This window comes from Maniola jurtina, chromosome 26, assembly GCF_905333055.1.
Source record: "Maniola jurtina chromosome 26, ilManJurt1.1, whole genome shotgun sequence".
NCBI lineage: Eukaryota > Metazoa > Arthropoda > Insecta > Lepidoptera > Nymphalidae > Maniola > Maniola jurtina.
In genome coordinates this window covers 1,062,804-1,088,807 of record NC_060054.1, presented here as the reverse complement: position 1 = coordinate 1,088,807, position 26,004 = coordinate 1,062,804, and the positions used below count along the sequence as shown (strand labels likewise).

Here is a 26,004-nt window from a genome sequence, read left to right as displayed (position 1 = left end):
CGGGTTTGGATAAACTGGCAAAGAGTCTTCATCCGAATGATTTTCAGCATATGCGTGTATTTATTAAGGATGAACACTTATTAAATTTGGCCTGTAAAAAGGGTGTCTATTGTTATGATTATATGGATGCATGGGAGAAATATAATGAAACAAAGTTACCAAAACATTCGATTTTTTTTAATAAACTCACAGGTGAAAATATTTCCATTGAGGATTACGAACACGCTTTAAAAATATGGAAAACTTTTGGTATAAAAAACTTAGGAGAGTATACAGATTTATACTTACAATGCGATGTCTTATTACTATGCGACGTTTTTGAAAAGTTCAGAAATATGAGTTTAGACTATTATAATTTAGACCCCTGCTATTATGTATCATCTCCATCTTTAAGTTGGGACGCAATGTTGTTATATACTAAAGTTGAGCTTGATTTGATTTCTGATGTGGATATGTATCAGATGTTAGAAAAAGGTATTCGAGGTGGTTTAGCCCAGTGTTCATTGAGATATGCTGAAGCAAACAATAAATATTTACCATCCTACAATAAAAATGAGTCAAGTACGTACTTAATTTATTTAGACTGTGTCAACCTTTACGGTTTTGCTATGATGCAAAAAATGCCAATGCGTGACTTTAAATTTTTAAATGAAAATGAAATTAAAAATTTTGATGTAAGGAACATTTCTAAAAAAAGTCAGTGTGGATATATTCTCGAGGTAGATTTATGTTATCCGGATAATATTCATGATGCTCATTCAGACCTACCATTTGCTGCGGAAAAATATTCTCCTGCTCAAAATCAAAGCAAAAAATTGGTGGCAAATTTATATAATAAACATCGTTTTGTTATTCATTATATGCACTTGCAAGAATGCTTAAAGAATGGTTTATTGCTTTTAAAAATATACAGAGTGCTATCTTTTTATCAGGACAACTTTTTAGAGCCTTATATTTTTTTAAACACAAGTCTCAGACAAAATGCCAAGTCTGATTTTGAGAAAGACTTTTTTAAAAAGCAGAATAATTCTATTTTTGGAAAAACGATAGAAAACAAAAGGAAGCAGGTTGACGTAAAACTAGTAAACGTTTGGAGAGATACTACAAATAATACTAATAAATTGAATGGAGCGGAAAAATATATTAGTGCACCACATTTTCACAGTTTATCAATTTTTTCTGAAAACTTAGTAGCTATTCAATTGAAAAAAACAAAAATTGTCTTAGATCGACCAATATATATTGGATTCACGATTCTTGAACTGTCGAAAACGCATTTGTATCATTTTCATTATTCGGTCATAAAAAGAATCTATGGAAATAATGTTCAGTTATGTTATACGGATACTGATAGTTTACTATATCTTGTAAAAACTGATGATTTTTATGAAGATATGAAAGATAACATTCATTATTTTGATACTAGCAATTTTGAAGATGATAATATTTTTAATATGCCGAAAGCTAATATGAAAATACCTGGATATTTTAAAGACGAAATGGGAGGAGAAATCATTTCTAAATTTGTTGGTTTACGCGCAAAATTATATTGTTTACTTTCTGAGAAAAAAACTATCAGTAAAGCAAAGGGTATCACGAAGCCTGTGACAAAAAAATTAAACTTTGAGAAATATAAGAAAGCCTTATTTTGCAATGAAAATATAAGAGATGATATGTTTGTCATACGATCAAAAAATCATCAGGTTTTTACTCAGAAAATTAATAAATTAGTATTAAATAGTGATGATAATAAAAGGCAAATAATGGAAAATGATTTTAAAACTTTGCCTTGGGGGCATTACAGCACGATTCTTTAGTAAAAATATTATGCTAAGTACCTATGTATTTTACAAATTTTTATGTGTCTAATTTTAATATTAGTTTTAATGGTAATTTAGCATTTAATAAATTTGATTAAGTTTACCACAGTGTTTTATTTCAAATAAAATCACAACATATTTTATATTCCCTTTATTAATTCAACCAATTATTTACATTACTTCATAAACTTAGTACTTAACATAAGATTAACGTATTATAAAAACTTACTACTTAATGGAAAATATTCGGACTACAACTTACTTGCATGATATGAAAATATAAAATATACTTTATACTTTAATTAGAACTCATTTATGCTTTTTATTTTTACAATCGCAAAATAACAATAAAATAATATTAAATTTAACTATTCAGGCACACTTAGCTTTTGTATAATCCTATTAATTAAATCTTCTGTAGCATCCATCATATTGTCATAATTATCACTCACTATGTACTGTACACTCAAATTAGTCTTTGCACTGTTCTCCTGTTCTTTACTATCAATTTCAAGTATTTCAATTTTTATAATGTGGCTTCCCTTTGCTTTATTTTTCCGTATAACAAAAGATGAATCTGGAGCTGGTGAAATCACATGATCTATTTTTGGAAGCTTCTTTTTTAAAGACAATTTATTTTTCTTTTTTATGGTTTTCAAACTGGTGTTATTTTCAAGTGTTTCATTATTTTTTTGCTCACGTAAAGCTTTCAATCTATTCTCTTCTTCTCTTTCTAAAATAGCATCCAAGTCTTGAGCTCCATAAAATGGATTATTCATACTTGTGTTTCTTTCGTCATCCGTGAAATAAAAGTCCGACATGATGCTGTAACAAAATACAAAATTTTATAAATATAACAATAAAACAACATTTATAAAAATATCAATAAACAAATTCTAAAATAGAAAAGAATACAGTCAAAATATTATATAAGTAATTTTTTTCACTAACCAGAAGCGAGTGAGTTCCTTGCGTGAGAAGATCTGGGAATGAAAATTGTTTAGTAACAAATCTATGGAGTCAAGTTTTCAAAACAATTGTATATACTTGTATGACATTCGTCCGCATTATGCAATCTCTAGCGACATGTTAGAACCTGTTTAATATTAAGTTCTTACGAATTTCAATTTCATACTATTATCACAAGGTTTAAATTAAAATGTATACCTACATTTTAATATAATCATCGACAAATAATAGTGCGCTAGACAAGTGCGAAGTGAAACACGAATGTGATACCTACAAGCAATACCTTAAAATTTAAATCAACTAGCAATAATATGAAGTTATTTAATAAGTTGCATTTTTAAAATTATCATCAATCAGTAATATGAAGTTGATAAAACAGGCTGAATCATTAAAAATAAATTATATAGATGTTGAAACACCACCACCATGCTTTAGCCGACATAGTAAACTTCTACCAAACACAATTCGATGCATAATTTGCGGACCCTCCAACTGTGGGAAAACAAATATTATGTGAAACAGTGGGTTTAAATAAAAAGAGCAAATCAGTATAATCGCACTAATTTATTTTATCACTTCACTCAACACACTAATAATTACTCTCATATATTTGTTACTACTACACTTATTTACTTATTACACATTTATTACACACTTATTACACTTATTTACAGAGACCGGCAGTATTTCAGCTTATAATGCGTACGATACAATAATAATCCTAAAAATGAGCTCGCATGGCTTTATATGGCGTTATCCCCACTGAAGGCATTCGGAAGTTGTTGCTGAGTGGCGTTCGGCTGTCAATGGCGCTGGCGTTGGCGTTCAATGGCCGCTAGGCTATGATTGGCCGGCGTTTGGCTCGGCTTGACTCGGATAGTCTGGTTGGCGTTGGCGCGTTGCGATTGGCTGAGGCGGTGTGGCGTTACATTCGGCCGTCCTGAAACAATGAATTGCTCCCGCAATGGGAAAATGCTTGGTTAGCTTTCTGGTAGGCTATTAGCTCAATAAGGTCTTCGGTTTCAAGTTATTTATCGGAACAGTTAGCACTGTTGGATATAAGAACCGTAGGCGCTGTGATATGGCTTTAAAGAGTCTGCTCAGGCATGTACAAGCTTTGTAGCCTCGAAATCCCTTAACACTGCGGGTTCTCTTAATGCCTACCAGCTTGGTTACGAAAATGAACCTGAGTAAATGCTATCAGTGTTTACTTTTGTCGCAATGCTTGTGGGAACTTGCCACTAAATAACTAAATTCCTTTGTTATAATTAAATGAAATATTAATTTTGTCAGTTACATTATCTAGTTAGCTTTATCCTATCGCTTGCTATCCTTTACCGAGCATTTGCCTTGTTACGCATAACCTCCCCGAGTTTACTAATTTAAATTAATAGCAACATGGCATCGTGACCTAGGTAAATACCAAATTATGGATAGCACATTCTTTGAGAGTATTGTCGGTAGTCAATAATATCAAGTAAGCAGTTTGTCCAATCATTTTATTCGCAGTCTCGCTAGGGCCTGTGGCACAACGCGTTTAACATGGTCTGGTTAGTGCTTGGCTTGGCTTGACTAGGCACTTGGCTCGTGGTAGTATCATGGAGGTCAAAACATACCTAACTATTAATCAGTCGACACTCGAAAACTCTAAAATGTCTACTAGTAAAAGCATTCTTATAGTCACTTTATAAGTTTGCTAGGATGTTCAAATAAGCCAAGTTATGTATAATATTCTACGAAACTGATCGTTTTCGGCTAGTAACAAATTTTGCAAAAGCATCTGTAATAATCAAATTGTACCTATACTACTGATGAGCGATATCCTTTCGCTGTCTTACAAAATGGTTTTACAAAATGTGGTCAGTATGAATTCTACAAAATTCTAATCCAATGCTATTGGTCTGTGATCTAAACTGCAATCTTATCTACTTTAAAACCAAGACGAAACAAAAGAACATTATTTAATTTATAAATTATTATCGTTTTTCAGTTGTACTATTTTTCCACGTTTTACTTTAGAGACATTTTTGAAAGAAAAAACCGTCAACAGACTGGCTTGTAGAAAGGAAGTGAATAGCTTCTCGTGAAGCTGTGAATGCTATTACTCTGACTTGAAAAGGAATCTCACTTAAATCCTTGCAGGGAGATCTCTCAACGAGCAACGAGATGAAAGTACTCCTATCGAAAGTAAAACTTGGCTTTCGAAAGTAAAAATTGGCTACCGAAAGTAAAAATTGGCTACCGAAAGTAAAACTTGGCTACCGAAAGTAAAACTTGGCTACCGAAAGTAAAACTTGGCTACCGAAAGTAAAACTTGGCTACCGAAAGTAAAACTTGGCTACCGAAAGTAAAACTTGGCTACCGAAAGTAAAACTTGGCTACCGAAAGTAAAACTTGGCTACCGAAAGTAAAACTTGGCTACCGAAAGTAAAACTTGGCTACCGAAAGTAAAACTTGGCTACCGAAAGTAAAACTTGGCTACCGAAAGTAAAACTTGGCTACCGAAAGTAAAACTTGGCTACCGAAAGTAAAACTTGGCTACCGAAAGTAAAACTTGGCTACCGAAAGTAAAACTTGGCTACCGAAAGTAAAACTTGGCTACCGAAAGTAAAACTTGGCTACCGAAAGTAAAACTTGGCTACTGTCTTCACTTCGGCATCTATGTAATTCCGAAAACAGTTCACGATTGAATTTAGGTAATACAGGATCATCAGTTAAATAACAGTTTTCTATTCCATTCCTATTCCCTACTATGTAAGCTACATAACCAGGCAGGCATACTAACACCAACTGAACTCAAGATATTATGTAAAATGTCAGTCTAGTCGGCTTAGTGAAAATTCTTACGGTACGTCCGGTCCACCTGACTAACAATGAACGGCACAAAGCTAAATCATGGCTATAATTAAAAGTGCCACTTGAACTTTCTACTTACATTATGATTGGACCGACAATCTAAAGGTAGAATGATAAAATTGACTCGATTGAAAGCTTGTTGGCAAAAGTACGTAACGTACATGCTACCTACAAGCGCTACTTTTTTTCTAAAATGACAAAAGCATTATCAAAATCATAAGGATGTCTAACTGGTAATAATTATTATTACGTTTCCTCCAAGTGCCCGATTCTGCCTACATTACACTACCTATTTGTATTTACTCATACGCTGTGCCACTGGCTTGTATATTATACGAGACAGTCCCAAAGCCGTGAGTAAGATTTACTTACTATGCTCTCAATCATTCAAAGAATGTGATTTAAACTACAAGTTACAACACGTACAGACTTCATAAACACTAACTTTTAGTAAAAATAAAAGAACAGTCATACCATACAGCATAAACGCTTAACAGCGCTTATGTGACCCCAAATAGGCGACAATGCGGCGGCTTATAGATACCCATTGGCTGCAACCCTGCATCGTTAGCGCGCCACGATGAGGTGCCTCGCAGTGACGCGCTCGGCATCAGGCACACAGCGCACAGCAAAGCATCAGTGGTGACCATCGTAGGCGATGACGTTTGCACTTCACGAACTCACCAAAAATTCCGAGAAAAGAAAGATAAGCACAATATTATTGTTTGACTACAAGTAGCTCCCAGTCGATTCATAAAGTACGTCTGCCCCAATTATGAAGATCTATATTCATATTACATAACAATCATATAACCACATGAAAATCAATTTCACAAGAAACTCAAAAGTGAACATCATAAAATAATTCGATTTTACATTCAAATTGCGATCGCCATGCTATATGCAAAACTGAGTTTGAGCACACTGAAAGTGTTCATCAACCGATTCTGACGTAAATGATATTATTGTACCCTTAAAAATAATTTATAGGTACCCCACACGTACCCCGTGTTGTCTGTATGACTGCAGCGGGAATATCACTGACGACGCGAAAAAAAATAACCTTAAAGGTTTATAGAACCTTATACTATGACTGAGCCTTGTGCAAATAAAAACACTAATAGCGTCAAAGCTTGTTTCTTAAAAACTTCTGGTTGAAATTTGCGGGTAGTTTGAGAACTATTGTTACCATCCGATATACTAGATTTTTTTTTTTAATTAATTGCTGCAAAAGTAGGGATTAGGCGTTTAATCAGTATGTATTTGTGTCAGTTCATAACCTCTCAACAACTTTAACCGATTTTGATAAATGATACGTCATTCGTCTTGATGGCGTGTGTGTCAATGGATACATAAAATTCTTTAAACAATCAATGTGGTGGATTTCATACGATTTAATGTAAGAGCCGAAAAAATATGCAGCGCAAACAGCAGTCGGGAGTTTTTATTTTTTACTATTTAACTTATTGAATTACTTGTTAACTTTTTCGTACCGGTAGCACTCTAGAATTAAACTGCGAATTCAAATTGCGGGTATCTCGGCGAGATGCAACGTGAAAAGTGGATGGTTGAGCGGGTTTTTACCTAATTCGATAAAAAGTTGACTAAATAAATTGGTTGAAATTTTAGCATTAGTATTTACCGCCTTTATTTCATCAGTTATATATATACAGCACGTGTATTTTTGTTAGGAAAACTGTAAATAAAACAATACACACGAATATTACATTCACAAAAATTAAAACTAAAACTCGTCGAGCTAGCTACCTTGCCTTACCCAAAACTAGAACAATTTATGGCAGAAAAACCCTTACCTATGAAGGAGCTAAACTGTACAACAAAATACCTGCACACATAAAAAAAATGTACACTCATTCAATCCATTTAAAACTGAATAATTAGCTGCTCACATTATGAGTAATGCGAATCACTTCAGCAAATGCGCTGAATGAGTACTTCATTAAATGGCGAATATTGTAAACTTTATTTTCTCATGTAAATGACCTTTTTTTATGAGAATACGTCTTTAAACCTAAACCTTTATTTGACGGTCAGATATGCCACAAATTATAGTTATATTTTTAGCTTCAGCTATCACTCAAACCATTCACTCTATCCGCGAGCGTATAATGACCACCTATCATAACCCGCGTGCCCTAATACTAATTTCATAACCTCAAACAGGGTGTTAGCAATATTAACCTTTCACGGTCATCTCATCAGTAGAGGTTACAAACACGATCAACCTCATTACACTATGCATCAATATCATTAAAAACGGGATTAAAATTTGAAATGGAATAATGGATGGATCATACCTCAGTTATTACGCGTAGAAGTTGAGGGTAGGTTGCCATCGGGCGTAGAAACCATGCACGCTGCAGATGAATGTACCTCTGGTTCAAAACTCTTCTAAGGACCTTCCGGGCCCCAGAAGTGGACGATCTTCATTGTCGCTTGATTTTTACACGGTGATTCGTTTCCCTCTTGCGGAGGAACAAAGTAGCCGGCATGTATTTGCCGAATCGTTAATTGGCGCGATTATGCATCATAACTTTCTTTATTAATCCCACTTCTGAGATGAAACAGTGGGTTTAAATAAAAAGAGCAAATCAGTATAATCGCACTAATTTATTTTATCACTTCACTCAACACACTAATAATTACTCTCATATATTTGTTACTACTACACTTATTTACTTATTACACATTTATTACACACTTATTACACTTATTTACAGAGACCGGCAGTATTTCAGCTTATAATGCGTACGATACAATAATAATCCTAAAAATGAGCTCGCATGGCTTTATATGGCGTTATCCCCACTGAAGGCATTCGGAAGTTGTTGCTGAGTGGCGTTCGGCTGTCAATGGCGCTGGCGTTGGCGTTCAATGGCCGCTAGGCTATGATTGGCCGGCGTTTGGCTCGGCTTGACTCGGATAGTCTGGTTGGCGTTGGCGCGTTGCGATTGGCTGAGGCGGTGTGGCGTTACATATGATAAACTTATTATTGCACGAAAATGGACTTAAATTCCAAAATGTTTATATTTACTCAAAGTCCACTTTTCAATCTAAATATTGTTTCCTACAAAAAGTTTTTCAAAATACTCCAGATGTTAAATTTATTATGTTCAAAAATAGTGAAGAAGTTATTTCGCCAACTGAAGCCTTAAGAAATTCTATTTTCATTTTTGACGACGTGACTTGTGAAAATCAAGTTAATATTCGAAATTATTTTTCGATGGGCAGACACAAACAAATTGATTGCTTTTACTTGACCCAAACATATTCAAAAATTCCTAAGCAATTAATACGTGACAATGTTAACTTTTTAATTATTTTCAAGCAAGATGATATAAACTTAAAACATATATATAAGGAACATGTTAATTCTGATATGAGCTGGCATGTCTTTAAACAATTGTGTGCAAGTATTTGGAAAGATCCGTTTATGTTTTTATCAATCAACAAAGATTGCGAACTAAATAACGGTCGGTACAGAAAAACATTTGACATATTCGTGAAATTCGACTAACAATTTTACAATTATATACCACATACGAGACACAAATTTAGTCAGTCAAATGAGAGCACTGGTAAGAATACCTACCCATATTTAATTTAAAAATGGAAGCCGTTGTAAAGAAACAATTAATTAAATCAATTGAAACCATCAAAAAGAAAGCAAAACAAATGCGTGAAGAAGAAGATGATTTAGAACTAAAAAGGCGCAAACTTTTTAAATCCATAACGGATCCATTAGAATCCATAGTATTGCAAAAAAAAGAAAATAAAAACAATAGTCACCATGATTTACCAGATACATGTTCACCTTCAACTTCTGATAAAATTAAAAACATAGAAAATGATGATAAAAATTATGTAACACCAAAACCAATAACTTCTACCCAAAATTTTGAAGAAATCGAAGAATTCTATACTCCATCTCCAACGCCTGAAAAAAGCAATGAAATCTATAATTTGAATGTACCTTTTGGTGTACGTAATGAAAATAGTAATTTAATGATTGGAAATACAAAAGTAACATTTTCAGATGGTGATGCTCATAGCAAAAATATGATGGCTAAAATAGGAAATAGATCCTATGAAGTAACCCCAGGTTTGGCAGAATTATTATTTCAGAGTAAACCAGATGTAAAGATTGTATCTGATCAAGATAAATTAGTATATAAAGATATTTTATGCAATACTAGTGCACATAGGAGAGATTATAACCCTACGAATCAGATTAAAGGCGATAAAGGGACAAAATATACTAAAATTGTGAAACCTCTCTTTACTGATAGTGAATTAAAAGAAAAAAAACAAGGTGGTTTTATGCCAACTCTTAAAACTTTGAAAAAAAATACAGATTTCATATACTGGGATGATCCGAATGAGTTAGTAGATAGATTGAAAATTTTAATTGCTTCAAAAGATGCTGGCAACACTAGTCATGACAATGAGATTATATCAATAATTGAAGAACTTAAAGAAGCTGGTATAATAAAATAAGTATATAAAAATAAAACCTGGTTACATTTTTGCTTAGTTCTATAAACACTGTTGAACATGAATGTCAACAAGTTTGGTCATCATGTACACAAGAAACTGAAAATGGATAGCTCTGCCTTAGAAAATATCTTTGATGCTCAACATAAAATCATCAAACATGTTGGTACACCCATTGACCCAAACGACTGTGCTACTAAACTATATGTTGACAAATTCTTAGATGGGCTCTATATACGATTAAAAACAGTAGAGGAAACATTGTTGCAGTTAAAATCAGAAATAAATAGTCTAAAAAGGAATATAGAAGGTGTAAGTCGTAAATTCAAAAAATGAGCAAAGATAGTGTAGTAAATGAAATACATAAAAATGTTAGGAAAAATTTTCCTCGAAGACATGTTATACTTAAAGACATTGATGATGTATGGCAGGCCGATTTAGTTGATATGCAATCATTCTCAAAAGATAATTCACAATATAAATATATTTTAACAGTCATCGATGCTTTTTCAAAGTATGCATGGGCATATCCGCTTAAACTTAAAAATAAAGAAACTGTGACTGAAGCATTTAGTAAGTTACTAGAAAAAGGTCGTGTTCCCAAAAATCTACAAACTGATTTAGGAACAGAATTTTATAATAGTTGTTTCAAAAAATTATTACAAAAATACGGTATAAATCATTATTCCACTTATTCCACTAAAAAGGCGTCAATAGTAGAAAGATTTATAAGAACGTTGAAAACTAAAATGTACAAGCAATTTAGCTTGCAAGGGAATTACAAATGGAATGATGGAACCCTCGAGCACATCATGAAAAAATATAACTCCACATTTCACAGAACAATTGGTACAGCTCCAGATAAAGTTAATGAAAAGAATAAACAAAATATACTAAAAAGATACAGACTACTACAATTATCAGCACCATCGCAGAAACGTTCAAAATTCAAAATTGGAGATTATGTAAGAATAAGCAAATACAAAGGAACTTTTGACAAAGGATATACTCCCAACTGGTCAACTGAAATTTTTAATATAGCTCAAGTTCAAAACACTCATCCAATTACTTACCTTCTAAAAGATGCAAGACAGCGACCTATTTTAGGATCATTCTATACTGAAGAATTACAAAAAACAAAACATCCTGATATATATCTTATTGAAAAGGTTTTAAAAACAAAAGGAAATAAATTATATGTCAAATGGTTAGGTCTGCCGCCTAGTGAAAACAGTTGGATAGATAAACTAAATCTTTTATAAACACATTTTATGTTAACAACTTTCAGTCTCTTATTATCTACGATACTGAGCAGAGTTCTCTTTTATTAAAAATGGAGAAACAACCATCCAAGCGTAAAATGACTTTGAGAAGAAAATCTAACAATTTGAAAACAAGTAATTCTGGTGCTGGTTTTAAGAAAAGCTTTAAGGATATTGTATCTCGCGCGAAAAAACATATCCATAAATTGAAACCTAAATGCAAAAAAGCTGCAATCGAATTAGCTCTTGCTGCTGCTAAGGAATTAGCAGCGACATCTTCAGTTAATGTACCGCGTATAATACCCATACCAAAGACAGGTGGGGTTTTGCCACTAGTCCCCATATTTGCAGGATTGTCTGCCGCGGGCAGCTTAGCGGGTGGTACTGCTAGTATAGTGAAAGCAGTCAATGCTATTAATTTAATGAAAAAAAAATTTCAAGAACTAAAGAGACATAACGAGAAGATGGAAACATTGTGTATCGGAAAAGGATTATTTATAAAGCCCTATGGTAATGGTTTGGGAATATACACAGCAAAGGAAAAAAACTGATTCGGCGGCTACCTAATCGTGCTCTAAGTAACTTGGATATTCTAAAAATTTCAAAAAATATTCCTTATTTCAGAGGTGTATTTATGAGAAATGAACTTCCAAAATATCCTTTTAAAAAAGAGTGTGGTATCATCAACTTAGATAGCTCTGAAAATCCTGGAACTCATTGGGTAGCCTATGCAAAAATAAATAATTACATTGAATACTTTGATAGTTATGGTAATTTGAAACCGCCTAAAGAATTTGTAAAATATGTGGGAGCGAATATTAATTATAATTATGACAATTATCAAGGATCTAATTCTTATAACTGTGGCCATCTATGTATCAAATTTCTTATTAATTTTTGGAATAAAAATTGAAAATAAATAGATGATACAAAAATATGTAAGCTCATTTAACCATCATGTCTATTACACTCACGATCGTGGGTGAAAAATCTATTCTAGAATCATTTTACGCCCCTCCTCTTATTTTGGAAGACGAATATGAGTGTGGCTTAGTATATTTTTCTGCATTTAATTCAATTCCAAATGTAGACTATAATAATAATGTGTTTGAATATGGAGAAGAGAAAAAAAGAATTCTTATTCAACCAGGTGCTTACGATTTACAAGATTTGTATGAATACCTAAAAGAAAGAGTTGAAAATTGTGAATTACAAATAAAATCTAACATCAATACAATGACATGCTCTTTGTACTGTACTGAAACTATAAACTTTAATTCAGAAAATAGTATTGGACCTATGCTAGGTTTTTCTAACGAAAAACTAAAAGCAAATAAATGGCATGAATCTACAGAATCCGTTAACATTCTACCACTGTCTGTCATAAGGATCGAATGTGATCTTGTACAGAGTTCGTACACTAACGGTTCTCCTTCACATATTATTTATGAGTTTGTGCCAAACATTCCTCCAGGTCATAGATTTATAGAATCTCCAAGTAATGTGATATATTTTCCGGTCAAAAGAAAGATAATTTCATCAATAACAATAAAAATTTTGGATTTGGAAGGCAATAATATAAATTTTAAGGGCGAAACTATTGTTTTGTGTCTTCATTTGAAAAAGTCAAAATGATCGTATTTAACAAAAGTAATTATTATAAAGAGTATAACCCAACTATTAAGAAAGTTATTACCAAGGAAAGTGTAAAACAAAGAAGACGTGTTAGAGTATATAAAAAAATTCATCAGAGTAATAAACAATTTCTTAAAGCCCTCGGCTTCAAAGTATGAGCCTCCTTCAGATCAACGAATTACCTGAATTCGATAACTCTATCGAGAGTTATGAGGTTCATACATATAATCCATACAATAACAGTTTCAATGAAAATGATGAAATTCGGATACCTATTCACCAGCAAGATATTTACGTGTTACCATCAGCCAGTTCCATTTACATTGAAGGAAAAGTTTCGGTGACTCATAAAGATCAAGCTGGCAAAGTTCAAAAGAAAAGTGTTGACTTCAGTAATAATGCAATTGCATTTCTTTTTCAAGATATCCGATACGAAATGAATGGTGTTGAAATCGATCGTATTAGAAATGCTGGAATAACTACAACCATAAAATCTTTCATTTCAATGAATAGCGGTGACAGTAAAGCGGCTGCTGCTTGGGGTTGGAATATAGACGGATTTAAAAATCAAAATGGAAATTTTAATGCTTTGATACCCTTAAATAAGATTTTAGGTTTTGCTGAAGACTACAATAAAATAATAATAAACTGTAAACATGAACTCATACTTAACAGAGGTAGTACTAACATAAATAGTGTTGTCATGGGTAGCGATGATATTGTAGACATTGATATACAGAGAATCCAATGGCGAGTACCACATATTAAAGTATCAGATCAGCAAAGATTAATACTTTTAAGGAAATTAGAAAAAGATAATCCCGTACAAATAGCATTTAGAAATTGGGATTTGTATGAATATCCATTATTGCCAAAAACTACCAAACATTCATGGGCGTTAAAGACTGCTTCTCAATTAGAAAAACCTCGATATGTTATATTTGGTTTGCAAACTAATAGAAAAAACGTTAAAAACAGAGACAGCACAATATTCGATCATTGTACATTAACCAATGTCACATTATTCCTGAATTCCCACTATTATCCGTATGATGCTTTAAATCTCAAGTTTGAGGAAAATAAATACAGTATATTATACGACATGTACACCAAGTTTCGTCAGTCGTTTTACAACCTTCCTATTGATCCACTGCTTGATCTTCATACATTTAAAGAAATAGCGCCTTTATTTGTCATAGATTGTTCCAGACAAAATGAAAATTTAAAAACTGGTCCAGTTGATGTTCGTCTGGAAATAGAAACGTCTCAGGAAATTCCAAGCAATACCAGCGCTTACTGTTTAATCATAAACGATCGTCTTGTGGAGTATAGGCCGCTGAGTAACATTGTTCGAAAACTATCATGAAAATTATTGTGGACGTTCAAGGTTTTAAAAATGATCAAAATTACTTTCTGCCTAAAGAGATTGCTATAGTGTATAGTGATCGAGTTCAAGTTTTGTTAATAAAACCGCCATATCCCTATGAATGGCTAACAGACACAGAAAAGAAACAAGTTAAATGGATTGAAAAGAATAGAAAAATATTATGGAGCGAGGGAATCGTGCCTTACGAGACCTATAAATACCATCTAATAGATATTTTAAAAAATAATGATATTTATTGTAAAGGCCTTGAAAAGCAGTTATGGTTAAAAGATATATTAAGTAATCCTAACGTACATAATTTAGAAGATAAAGGATGTCCTCGTTTATTAACATTGTATGAGTTGTATAATTCACATTCTGACATATATAGTTGTGTTTATCATCCGACCATCTGTGCGCTGAAAAATGTAACTTGTTTAAAAAAGTGGTGTATGAATAATAAAGTTTTAGATGATTAAATATGCTTGTTTAACTTCCATATACCTGCTTCTTTTATTTAATTTACTGATTATACTCGTATTGAAAACACAATATTTGGTGTAGGTTGTTATAGCCAAATAGTTGTTTTTCATGTTGTAAAAATATTACATTTGAAGAGTAATTTTAAAATTCAAGGTTTCTTAGTACCTATCTAGTTATTTGCTCGTGCAAATAGAATGAATATTTCGTTCTTAAACCATGTGAATAGTTTGTTCAAAATACGGATAGTTGATTAATTTTTGCTTGGATTTAGCTACACTCCATTTATTTAATGTGTTGTTGAGGACAGTAGTTTAGAATTGGGGAATTCTGTATCAAAATTGGTGGCGATTTTGGATCACGGCGAGCGAAGCGAGCGAGCGTAGCGAGAGTGATCCAAAATCCCCACCAATTTTGATACAGAATCCCCAATTCAACACTACTAATTATATATTTTAATCGGGATATAATACGTATAATCGGGAACCAAGCCCCAATTATACGTGTGTGTGCTAAATATAATGAGCTATCTAAAACGATACCTGGCATCGACATAATATTTCATGACTCGGCTATTGCCTTCAAAAAAAACTCACCGATCATATTTTATCCAAAAGGTAACTGACTGTATTTTGTTTGTTAGTACTTAACCGTTGTTTAACGTAGCTATAATCATTTTTTTTTATAATGTAATTATGTTTCATATACCTATTATTTAAGTACTTGTATCTATTATATCTGTTAAGTCTATTATAATATAATGTTTACCTGGCGCTTTATTACAAAAATGTTGTGGACGCTAGTCATTGATATGCATATCGGTCTATGTAATAGTTTGTAAGTAAGTATATATAAAATGTTAAATATGTATATTGTTAGTGTTCCTTAATAAATAAAATAATGAGAAACAATGAGTTCAAGTACATGTTTCACCAAAAAATTTGATGCATCTGTATGAATGTAGATTGTAGGTACAAGAATCTGGACAAAGAAACTTGTATGTAATTACTATTTTTGATCTAAAACAAATAAAGTGGAAAAATTATATTTTTTCAAGGTTTATTTATGGGGTCCGGCTGTGTCACAGACCAGCCCACGTTTTCGTGTACAACAGGAGACAGACAGTTAAACCTTGAAACATGCACGGGTTTTTGACGCTAATTTCTTTCCGAATCCGTGTTCAATTGAAGGCACGCGTCCTCCAGTAGCGCACAAGTTTGCAATGCAAACGTTCTTCCAAAGACATGCTCAAAGCTCCAAAAAATGTTATTGTAGAACTACATTAACTCTTGTATATACATTATATTCGGTAATATTTTTTTTTTTTTTGTTACTGTTTAAATTACTTGTACTTCATTTCTACATTCACTCGCGCAAGTAGATCACCGTCCAAACGAGGCACTAGTTATCATTTTGTTTCAGCAAACTGTACTCAAGTACGAATACGAATACGAGTGTAGTTAATTAAATTCCTTTAATGCGATTGAGTGTTCATCAACTATTTATAGCTGTTACGGGTAAAGTGTGAAGAGTGTACTAAGTTCATAATGTCCGGGAAAAGTCCAGTCAAGCCAACTTACCTGCCAAATTTCATGATTCTAGGTTAACGGGAAGTACCGTATAGGTTTTCTTGACAGACACGACAGAGTGACAGTCAGACAACGAAGTGATCCTATAAGGGATCCTTTTTTTGAGATACGGAACCCTAAAAACGATATTCCGTGGAAGATCACTCAGCATTGAAGTAGACGATGTACACGTTCACCCGAATTTCTACATTGGCCAAACTTGTGTAATCAACCCATTTCCGCCCCACTACTGAGTACGGGTCTCCTCTCAGAATGAGAAGGGTTTAGGCCATAGTCTGCCACGCTGGCCCAATGCGGATTGGCAGACTTCACACACCTTTGAGAACATGGAGAACTCTCAGGCATGCAGGTTTCCTCACGATGTTTTCCTTCGCCGTTAAAGCAAGTGATATTTAATTGCTTAAAATGCAAATAACTGAAAAGTAAGTGGCGCGTGCTCGGGATCGAACCCCCGACCTTCGATTAGGAGGCGGACGTTCTAACCACTAGGCTATCACAGCTTTTTTGGCCAAACTTGTTAGGCCAATATAAACATGGCTGTTTAGTTTGCCCGTACTTTTACTTGATGAAAACGAAATGAAAATTTTCAAAATGGACGCTTTTTTCAACGTTGTCGGTTGTTCACGTGCTTTGAATAAAAATTTGGGAAAAATAAAGTTTGTGAAACTAGACCATACGACCTTTGTAAACATAATTATACTACACGTACAGTTATGTACGTATATACGTACTAGAGGATGCCCGCGACTTCGTCCGCGTGGATTTCGGTTTTTAAAGATCCCATGGGAACTATTTGATTTTCCGGGATAAAAAGTTGCCTATGTCAATTGCAGGGATGCAAGCTACCTCGGTTCCAAATCTCATGCAAATCGATTGAGCGGATGGGTATTTACCTATTTAGGAATCCCGTGGGAACTTTTTGATTTTCTAGGATAAAAAGTAGCCTATGTCCATCCCCGGGATATAAGCCAACTCTGTACCTTTCGTCAAAATCGGTGTTGGGCCGTGAAAAGGTAGCAGACAGACAGACAGACACACTTTCGCATTTATAATATTAGTATGGATATACCTACTGTATATGGAGAAAATAATGGCACTCCTAACTAAATGTTTTAAAAGCTTTGGTTTGTAGTTCACGTCGAAGAGCGGGCGCGGACGCGGTGGCGGGCGCGTGCATGAAAATTTTCAGTTCTGTACTTCGAAAGGTAAAACGGAACCCTTATAGGATCACTTTGTTGTCTGTCTATTTGTCTGTCCGTCTGTCGTGACTGTCAAGAAAACCTATAAGGTACTTCCCGTTGACCTAGAATCGTGAAATTTGGCAGGTAGGTAGGTGTTATATAGCACAAGTAAAGGAAAAAATTCGAAAACCGCGAATTTGTGGATAATTACATTACATAAATCACAAAAAAAATGTGTTCATGAACAAATAATTTGTATTTTCAGTTTTCAAAGTAAGATAACTATCAAGTGGAATATCATATGAACGGGCTTTATACACAGACATTCTTTATACACATTTTTGATTTATCGTGTAAAATTTCGGATAAAATACCCGAGTACGGAACCCTCGGTGCGCGAGTCTGAATCCCACTGTGCCGGTTTTATTTTAATTTATAGACTAGCGCTTGGCTGCAATCAGACCTGCTGGCAAGTGATGATGCAGCCTAAGATGGAGCGCGCTTGCCTAGAAGTTGCCCACTCACTCTTGACTTGAAGGTACCCATATTATAGGTGGGAAGGGAAAACTGATGCTGGAAGGGCGTTCGATATCCTAGCGGTTCGGATTAGAAACGAGGAGGCAAATCGCTTCGTACGTGTCCGTGGAATTTCGACTACGTACGGATGCAGACCTCATTATCATTATCAAGCAATATATGTCCACAGCTGGACATAGGTCTCTTGAAGGTACTTCTAGTCAAAGTCAAAGTCAAAATCAATTATTCAAAGTAGGTACAAATATACTCCTTTTGATGGTCGAAATTGTTATACATTTGTACGATATAGTCATGGTTTTTTTTTTTAAATCATTAATTACGTAATTTAAAATTAAGCTACGAGGGTTCCAAACGTGCCCAAATCTGAGAAGAGCCCACAACAAACTCAGCCTAGGTACTTCTTGCCACGGAATTGCGCAACCGCAATCCAGCGGCTCCGTTAATGTAGCCGGCGCATAACAGACAGACGGACAGATGGAATGGACAGATATTTTGCTACGGATCCCCAAAAAGTAACCTTTCGAATTCGACGGATATCTGATTTGAATACTTCGGGAAAACATTTTTGCCGCCAAAAAATAGTTGCACGCGAAGGCAATCGGAAAATCCGGTTCATTTTATCGTTTAAATTCGACCTTTTTTTTTTGTTGGTTTTTCTATTCGTTTGCATTTTATTTTTATCCCGTTTATACAACCGATTTAGCATTTTATTGGAATTTTACCATTTTGTGTTGTATTTTTTATGACTGAGGGTCGTGATCTCTCATCCATACTTCCATACTAATATTACAATTGCGAAAGTGTGTCTGTCTGTCTGTGTGTTTGATAGCTTTTCACGGCCCAAAAGTTTAACCGATTTTGATGAAATTTGGCACAGAGTTTGAATTTGGTTCAGAGGTAGCTTGCGTCCCTGAAATTGACATAGGCAACTCTTTATACCAGGATATCAAAGAGTTCCCACGGAATTTTTAAAAAGCTCAATCTAGGCGGACTAAGTCGCGTGTACATTCTAAAACAGATTTTTATTTATTTTTATGCATAATAGTTTTTAATTTATCGTGCAAAATGTTGGAAACAAGTGTAAATTAAAAATTTATAACACCCCCGACAAGTGAAGGTTACAGTAACTAGAAAAGAGCTGATAACTTTTAAACGGCTGAACCGATTTTCTTGAATTATAGCTAAGAACACTCTCGACCAAGCCACCTTTCAAACAAAAAAAAACTAAATTAAAATCGGTTCATTAGTTTAGGAGCTACGATGCCACAGACAGATACACAGATACACACGTCAAACTTATAACACCCCTCTTTTTGGGTCGGGGGTTAAAAATACCCGAGTGCGCGAGTCTGACTCTCGTACTTGGCCGGTTATTTCTCCGACTTAATTCACATTATTGCAATTTTCATAGGGATCTCTAATTTTTTGAAAATATAATATAACTTATATTGCTCGCTCTAAACTTATTTAAAAACTACACGCGTGCTATCTCGTTTTAAAAAATTACACGTGTTACGCCTACTACGCCGTAGTCGCGTAGCCGCGTAGGTGCTTCGTAGCATATCGCTACGGTACTTGACATTCTGTACCCATTATAAGTTATAACAGAATATACAAGTTTTCATTGTAACATGACCACTTACCACCTACGAGTACAATATAGCTAATAGAATGGGGTTAATTAAAGGCTTTAACAGACGCAAAGCGTGATGGCGACATGTCAAACGCGCTGTGCCGATCTGAGGTTATTTTTTAGGGTTCCGTATGCGCAAAGAAAAAAACGGTCAGGTGCGAATCAAACTAGCACACGAAGGGTTCCGTACCGTCGTATAAGAAATTACACATTTTTTTGTGATGTAACCATAAATTCATGGTTTTCGGTTTTTTTCCATTACTTGTGTATAAGACTGTCATATATGGAATCTACACCATTTGTTTACCTTTTTGTAAAAAAGATCAATACAAGTAGGTAGATAAAAAACATGTAATATAATTAGTATGTGTCATGTGCTACCAAGCTCAATAAACGTGTTTAACCTTACTCTCGTATTATTTGAACATAATAGTGGCGACGAAGCAAAAATTCGATTAAAATGGATCATAAAGCAGTGAAATTTGGTGAATTTAACCCGAAAATTGATATATGGGACAATTACATTGATCGATTGAAGTTTTGTTTTGAGGCTAACGGCATCGTGTTGGATGGCGCAAAGCGAGCGAATTTCTTTACTGTGTGTGGAGCTGAAGTTTTTGAAACATTTTTAGCTTTGATTACACCAAGAAAAGCCAGTGATGTGTCATTTGTGGAAATTGAAGCTATTTTAACGAAACATTACAGCCCAAAACCAAATGAAATTTCAATGTCATACAAATTCTATACACGGAACCAGAATACAAATGAGAATGCATCAGAATATATTGCACAGTTGCGTAAGATTAGCTCTAAATGCAATTTTTTGGAATTAGAACGGATGTTACGCGACCGACTTGTGTGTGGCATGAAAGATCGTCGTCTACAGTACGAACTTTTAAAAAAAGATAACCTTCGTTATCAAGACGTTGTTGATGCCATGCTAGCGGCCGAAACGGCGGGAAAAGACTGTCACATGATCCAGTCCTCCACAAATACAGACAGCAGCAGCATAAGTTCAAACACTGCAACAAGTACAAATCAAAGTCCTTCAGCAGAACCCATGGATATTAATGCAGTACAGACCAAGACAAACATACGACTATGTTATCGGTGTGGGGATCGTCATGGTGGTGAATGCAGATTTATTAACGCCACTTGCCGATTCTGCAAGAAAATTGGTCACATTGAGAAGATTTGCTTATTAAAAAAGAAGTCTAAGAAGAACATTAATTTCACGGATGAGGAAATACCTACACACTTGAATGGTATCTACAGTATGCAATGTGAAACAAAAGTAGCACCATTTGTGATTGAAGTTATATTGGAAGGCATACCTGTAATACTTCAGGTGGACACAGGTGCAAGTTTCTCAATAGTGAATGAACACACTTGGAAGAAGATTGAGCATCAAAACCGACACATCATTCTTCAACCAGTATCACTTACTTTACGCACATGGACAGATACGCCTGTCATGTTACTCGGCCAAACTAACTTACAAGTTCAATACAAAGACATCAAATGTACCTTAAATGTGATTGTAGCAAAAGGGTGCGGTCCCAATCTTCTGGGACGGGACTGGTTGACTCCGTTGAATATTGCACTAAACATTAATTTTATGTCAAATAGTGATCTTATGAACATTGACAAGACAATTTCTAAATACAGTGACATCTTCAGAGATGGACTTGGCACATTTACTGGAGATCCTATTACTATACATCTAAAACCTGGTGCTACACCTAGATTTTTAAAAGCTCGTCCTGTACCGTACGCTATCAAAGCTAAAGTTGAAAAGGAGATTGACCGCCTGGTGGCAGAGGGTGTACTACAGCCATTGTCCTTCTCCGAGTGGGCGACACCTGTTGTGCCTATATTGAAGAAGTCAGGAGATGTCCGATTGTGTGGAGATTATCGCAGTACTGTCAACCAAGCTACAGAATCAGACACGTACCCTATGCCATCAGCAAATGAGATATTTGCTACAGTTGCAGGAGCAAAGTTTTTTACAACCTTAGATCTTGATCGAGCATACACTCAAGTAAAAGTTAGTGACAGAACATCAAAAATATTAACTTTAAACACTTGCAAGGGTCTTTACTCAGTCCATCGGTTACCTTTTGGAGTCAAAGCTTGCCCTGGAATTTTCCAGAGATTAATGACAGCACTGCTAGCAGGAATTCAAGGAGTCGCGGTTTTAATTGATGACATTATTGTGAGTGGTCAGACAATGCTTGATATGCAACAACGACTCGAAGCGGTTCTAAATCGTATACAGAAGGCTGGATTTCGCCTCAACAAGACCAAATGTAAATTCGCTCAGGAGAAAGTTGAATTTTTAGGTTTTGTGATCAATGGAGAAGGAATACATCCCGCTCCGAGCAAAGTTGAAGCCGTCTTGAAAACACCAGAACCTAAAAGTGTACAAGAATTACAAGCGTTTTTAGGATTATACAATTTCTATGAAAGGTTTATACCTCACAAAGCAACTTTACTTGAGCCGTTGCACAGACTTCTTGATAAATCTCAACCATGGCAGTGGACTAGACGTGAACAAGAAGCTTTTAATAAAGCCAAACAAATGCTTACATTTGACACTACTCTAGTTCATTATGATTTGGATAAACCGCTAATACTCACATGTGATAGTTCAGAATTTGGCGTAGGGGCAGTGTTATCACATGTGATGGACGACGGACAGGAACGTCCGATCGCAATGAGCTCTAGGACGTTGAATATACATGAACGTCGGTATTCACAATTGGACAAGGAAGCTACTGCAATTATGTTCGGCATTAAAAAGTTCCACAACTATTTGGCTGGGAGGCCTTTTACGGTAATAACTGACCACAAACCGTTGCTTGGAATTTTCGATCCAAAAAGACCTATGCCATCTATTTTATCGCCCCGTTTGACAAGAATCGCTATAGCATTAACGGCACACGATTATAATATCGCTTATCGACCAGGAACTCAAATCGGTAATGCAGACAGTTTAAGTAGATGGCCTCTACCAGTGCCTGAGCAAGAGGAAGAACCTCTTTATGAAGTACTTCTAATGGCAGAAAAACTAGAAGATTTTCCTTGCTCTGCTCATGAGATAGCATCTAAAACTAAAAAGGACCAAACACTCTCACGAGTTGTTCACTTTCTACAGTGTGGATGGCCCAACAAAGTTACAGATAGAAATCTACGAATCTATTGGCTACATAGAACAGAATTGTCATTACAAGATGGCTGTGTACTACTTGGATGTCGTGTCGTCATACCACAGCCTCTTCGACAAAGCATCCTACGCATGCTGCACACCACACATAGTGGAATTGTTCACACAAAGGCACTGGCCAGGAGTTATGTGTGGTGGCCACAATTGAATGATGACATAAATGAATTAGTCAGCAATTGCACTAGGTGTTTAGAAAATAGACATATGCCTCCAAAATCTTCACACGAGTGGGTCATCCCTTCAAGGCCATGGTCTAGAATTCATATAGACTTTGCAGGACCATTTATGAATAAAACCTTTTTTATAGTCGTCGATGCTTTTTCCAGATGGCCAGAAGTTTTAACGGTAAACAACACAAATTCCACAACAGTGATTCACCATTTAAGGAATTTGTTTGCTACTCATGGCATATGCGAAACCTTGGTATCTGACAACGGCACTTCTTTTGTATCCAGTGAAATGAAGTCGTTTTTGGAATCCAACAAAATAAAACATGTGACGTCCGCACCATACCATCCGGCCACTAACGGTTTGGCAGAGCGCATGGTACAGACAGTAAAGGAAAAGTTACGGAAGATGGAGGGACCATGGGAAATTAAAATCCCGAACATGTTGTTAGGCCTACGGGTTACTCCATGCTCCACAACAAAGAAAAGTCCTTCCGAACTTTTGATGAATAGACGCCTTCGCACACTCATGGATACGCTACATCCTGATAATATACAACATAAGAAAGTAGAAGCTCAAATCATAAGTAATGCTCAACAGAAAAACAGAGAGACTAATGTGGGACAAAGAGTCATGTACAGAAATTACACAAACGGACCGAGATGGTTACCAGGTCAAGTTGTTGAGAAAGGTGGCCCTTCCAGCTACAGAGTGCAAGCCGAAGATGGTGCAGTTTTAAGGCGTCATATGGATCAAATCATTAAAATAAAAAATACAGAGGAAACAACTGAAACTCACGATAGAACTGATGAAGAAAAAGATAATAGTTTAGAAGGAGAGATAGAAAATGATCCTATCATTGAAATGCCAAGCTCTGAGAGATGGGAAGGAGAGATAGAAAATGATCCTATCATTGAAATACCCAGCTCTGAGAGATGGGAAGAGATATTAGGAATACCTAAATCAGCAGAAATAGACATACCGGGGGGGAAAATTAAAACTAAACGTAATTTCCATAAGAAGGTTCCATATTCTAGGCCAAGTGGTTCTAATGAAAATATTGATTTGAATTTTGAATGATTGATCTGATTATTGTAAACTGTTAAACTTTAATTAATTTGTATTACTTACTTAGGGGGAAGGTATGTCATATATGGAATCTACACCATTTGTTTACCTTTTTGTAAAAAAGATCAATACAAGTAGGTAGATAAAAAACATGTAATATAATTAGTATGTGTCATGTGCTACCAAGCTCAATAAACGTGTTTAACCTTACTCTCGTATTATTTGAACATAATAAAGACATTCGCTACTTGCCTAATTTTATGATTCTACATCAATAGGAAATAACCTTATAGGTTTTGACTGATGAGTTATTGAAGGACACGACAGACGGACAGACAACGAAGTGATACTGTAAAGGTTCCTTTTTTTCTCAGGAGAAACGGAACCTTAAATTAGTTTCTAAGAGTCACAAATCAAGTTGTTTAAAGTCTGTTAAGACCTTTATGTAAGACACTTAATAGATTAGCCTTGACACTGATGGTGTGTGAAGGGCGGAAGCTTAGGGACTACTTACATAGGAGCCTTGAAATAATAGTGCTGTATAGTCTGATGGGACGGCAATTAGACACGACTGGAGAAAGATCAGGCGTAGACGAGACTATTAACTAAATTACTAAACTAATCTTTTTTGCTTCAAATCAATAAACTTTTTCTTGTCTCAATAACATTTTGTTTCATACTTTACTAGCTGACGCCCGCGACTTCGTCCGCGTGGATTTAGGTTTTTCAAAATCCCGGGAGAACTCTTTGGTTTTCCGGGATAAAAAGTAGCCTATGTGCTAATCCAGGATATTATCTATCTCCATTCTGAATTTCAGCTAAATCCGTCCAGTGGTTTTTGCGTGAAGGAGTAACAAACATACACACACACACACACACATACATACAAACTTTCGCCTTTATAATATTAGTGTGATTGTATGTAATTTAACTATCCCAAAGCTTGTCTTTAAAAAATTGAATACCGAGAAAATTTCGCTAACAAAACAAAATTAGCATTCAAAAGTCGTAAAGATCTGCCACGAGTCGCTTAGTGTCTGCTAAGGCCTTTATATAAGACACTTAAGAGGGGTCTCTCCGTCACTCGCTCCATACAAACGTAGTTCCAATTTCATTTGAATATTAAGCAACCAAAGTCCATGAAACTTTGCAGACATATTCGAGAAACTAATATCTGTGTCTGTGGTTTTCCAGATTTCTGTTAAATTTATTTTATTTATTTATTTTTAGAAAAATCTAAAACACCACAGGCATAGATATTAGTTTCTAGGATATGTCTGCATTTCATGGACTTTGGTTGCTTAATATTCAAATGATATTTGGACTACGATTGTATGGAGTAAGTGACGGAGAGAGCCCTGTTAATAGATTAGCCTTGACACTGATGATGTGTGGAGGGCGGCAGCTTGGGGACTACTTATTTAGGAGCTTTGAAATAATAATGCTCTGAGCAAACTTCAGGCTAATCTCAACGGGGACCAGTAACTACGCAGGAGATATTATGAAATGAAATGAAATGAAATGAAATGAAATGAAAATTTTGATTGGATGATTATAGTGAATCATCTTCAACCCAGCACCGGCCCATTACTGAGGACGGCTTTCCTATCATTACGAGGAGTATTTAAGTCAATCTATACTAATATTATAAAGAGGTAAGGTTTGTAAGTTTGTGTGTAGGGGATAATCTCTGGAACTA

The 26,004-nt window shown here is 35.0% G+C and overlaps 1 protein-coding gene across 1 annotated transcript; it reads left to right on the top strand.

Annotated features, from left to right (window-relative positions):
- The first annotated feature begins 20,581 nt into the window (after window positions 1–20,581).
- On the top strand, window positions 20,582–24,508 carry LOC123878586 (uncharacterized protein K02A2.6-like). Its single transcript, XM_045925859.1, has 2 exons — window positions 20,582–20,645; window positions 20,806–24,508. The coding sequence occupies exon 2, from the start codon at window positions 20,817–20,819 to the stop codon at window positions 24,315–24,317; it is 3,501 nt and encodes a 1,166-aa protein (XP_045781815.1). The 5' UTR covers window positions 20,582–20,645; window positions 20,806–20,816; the 3' UTR covers window positions 24,318–24,508.
- Window positions 24,509–26,004: the final 1,496 nt, after the last annotated feature.

Coding starts and splice junctions, on each gene's coding strand:
- LOC123878586 (XM_045925859.1), top strand. CDS start 20,817: ATGATCCAGTCCTCCACAAATACAGACAGCAGCAGCATAAGTTCAAAC.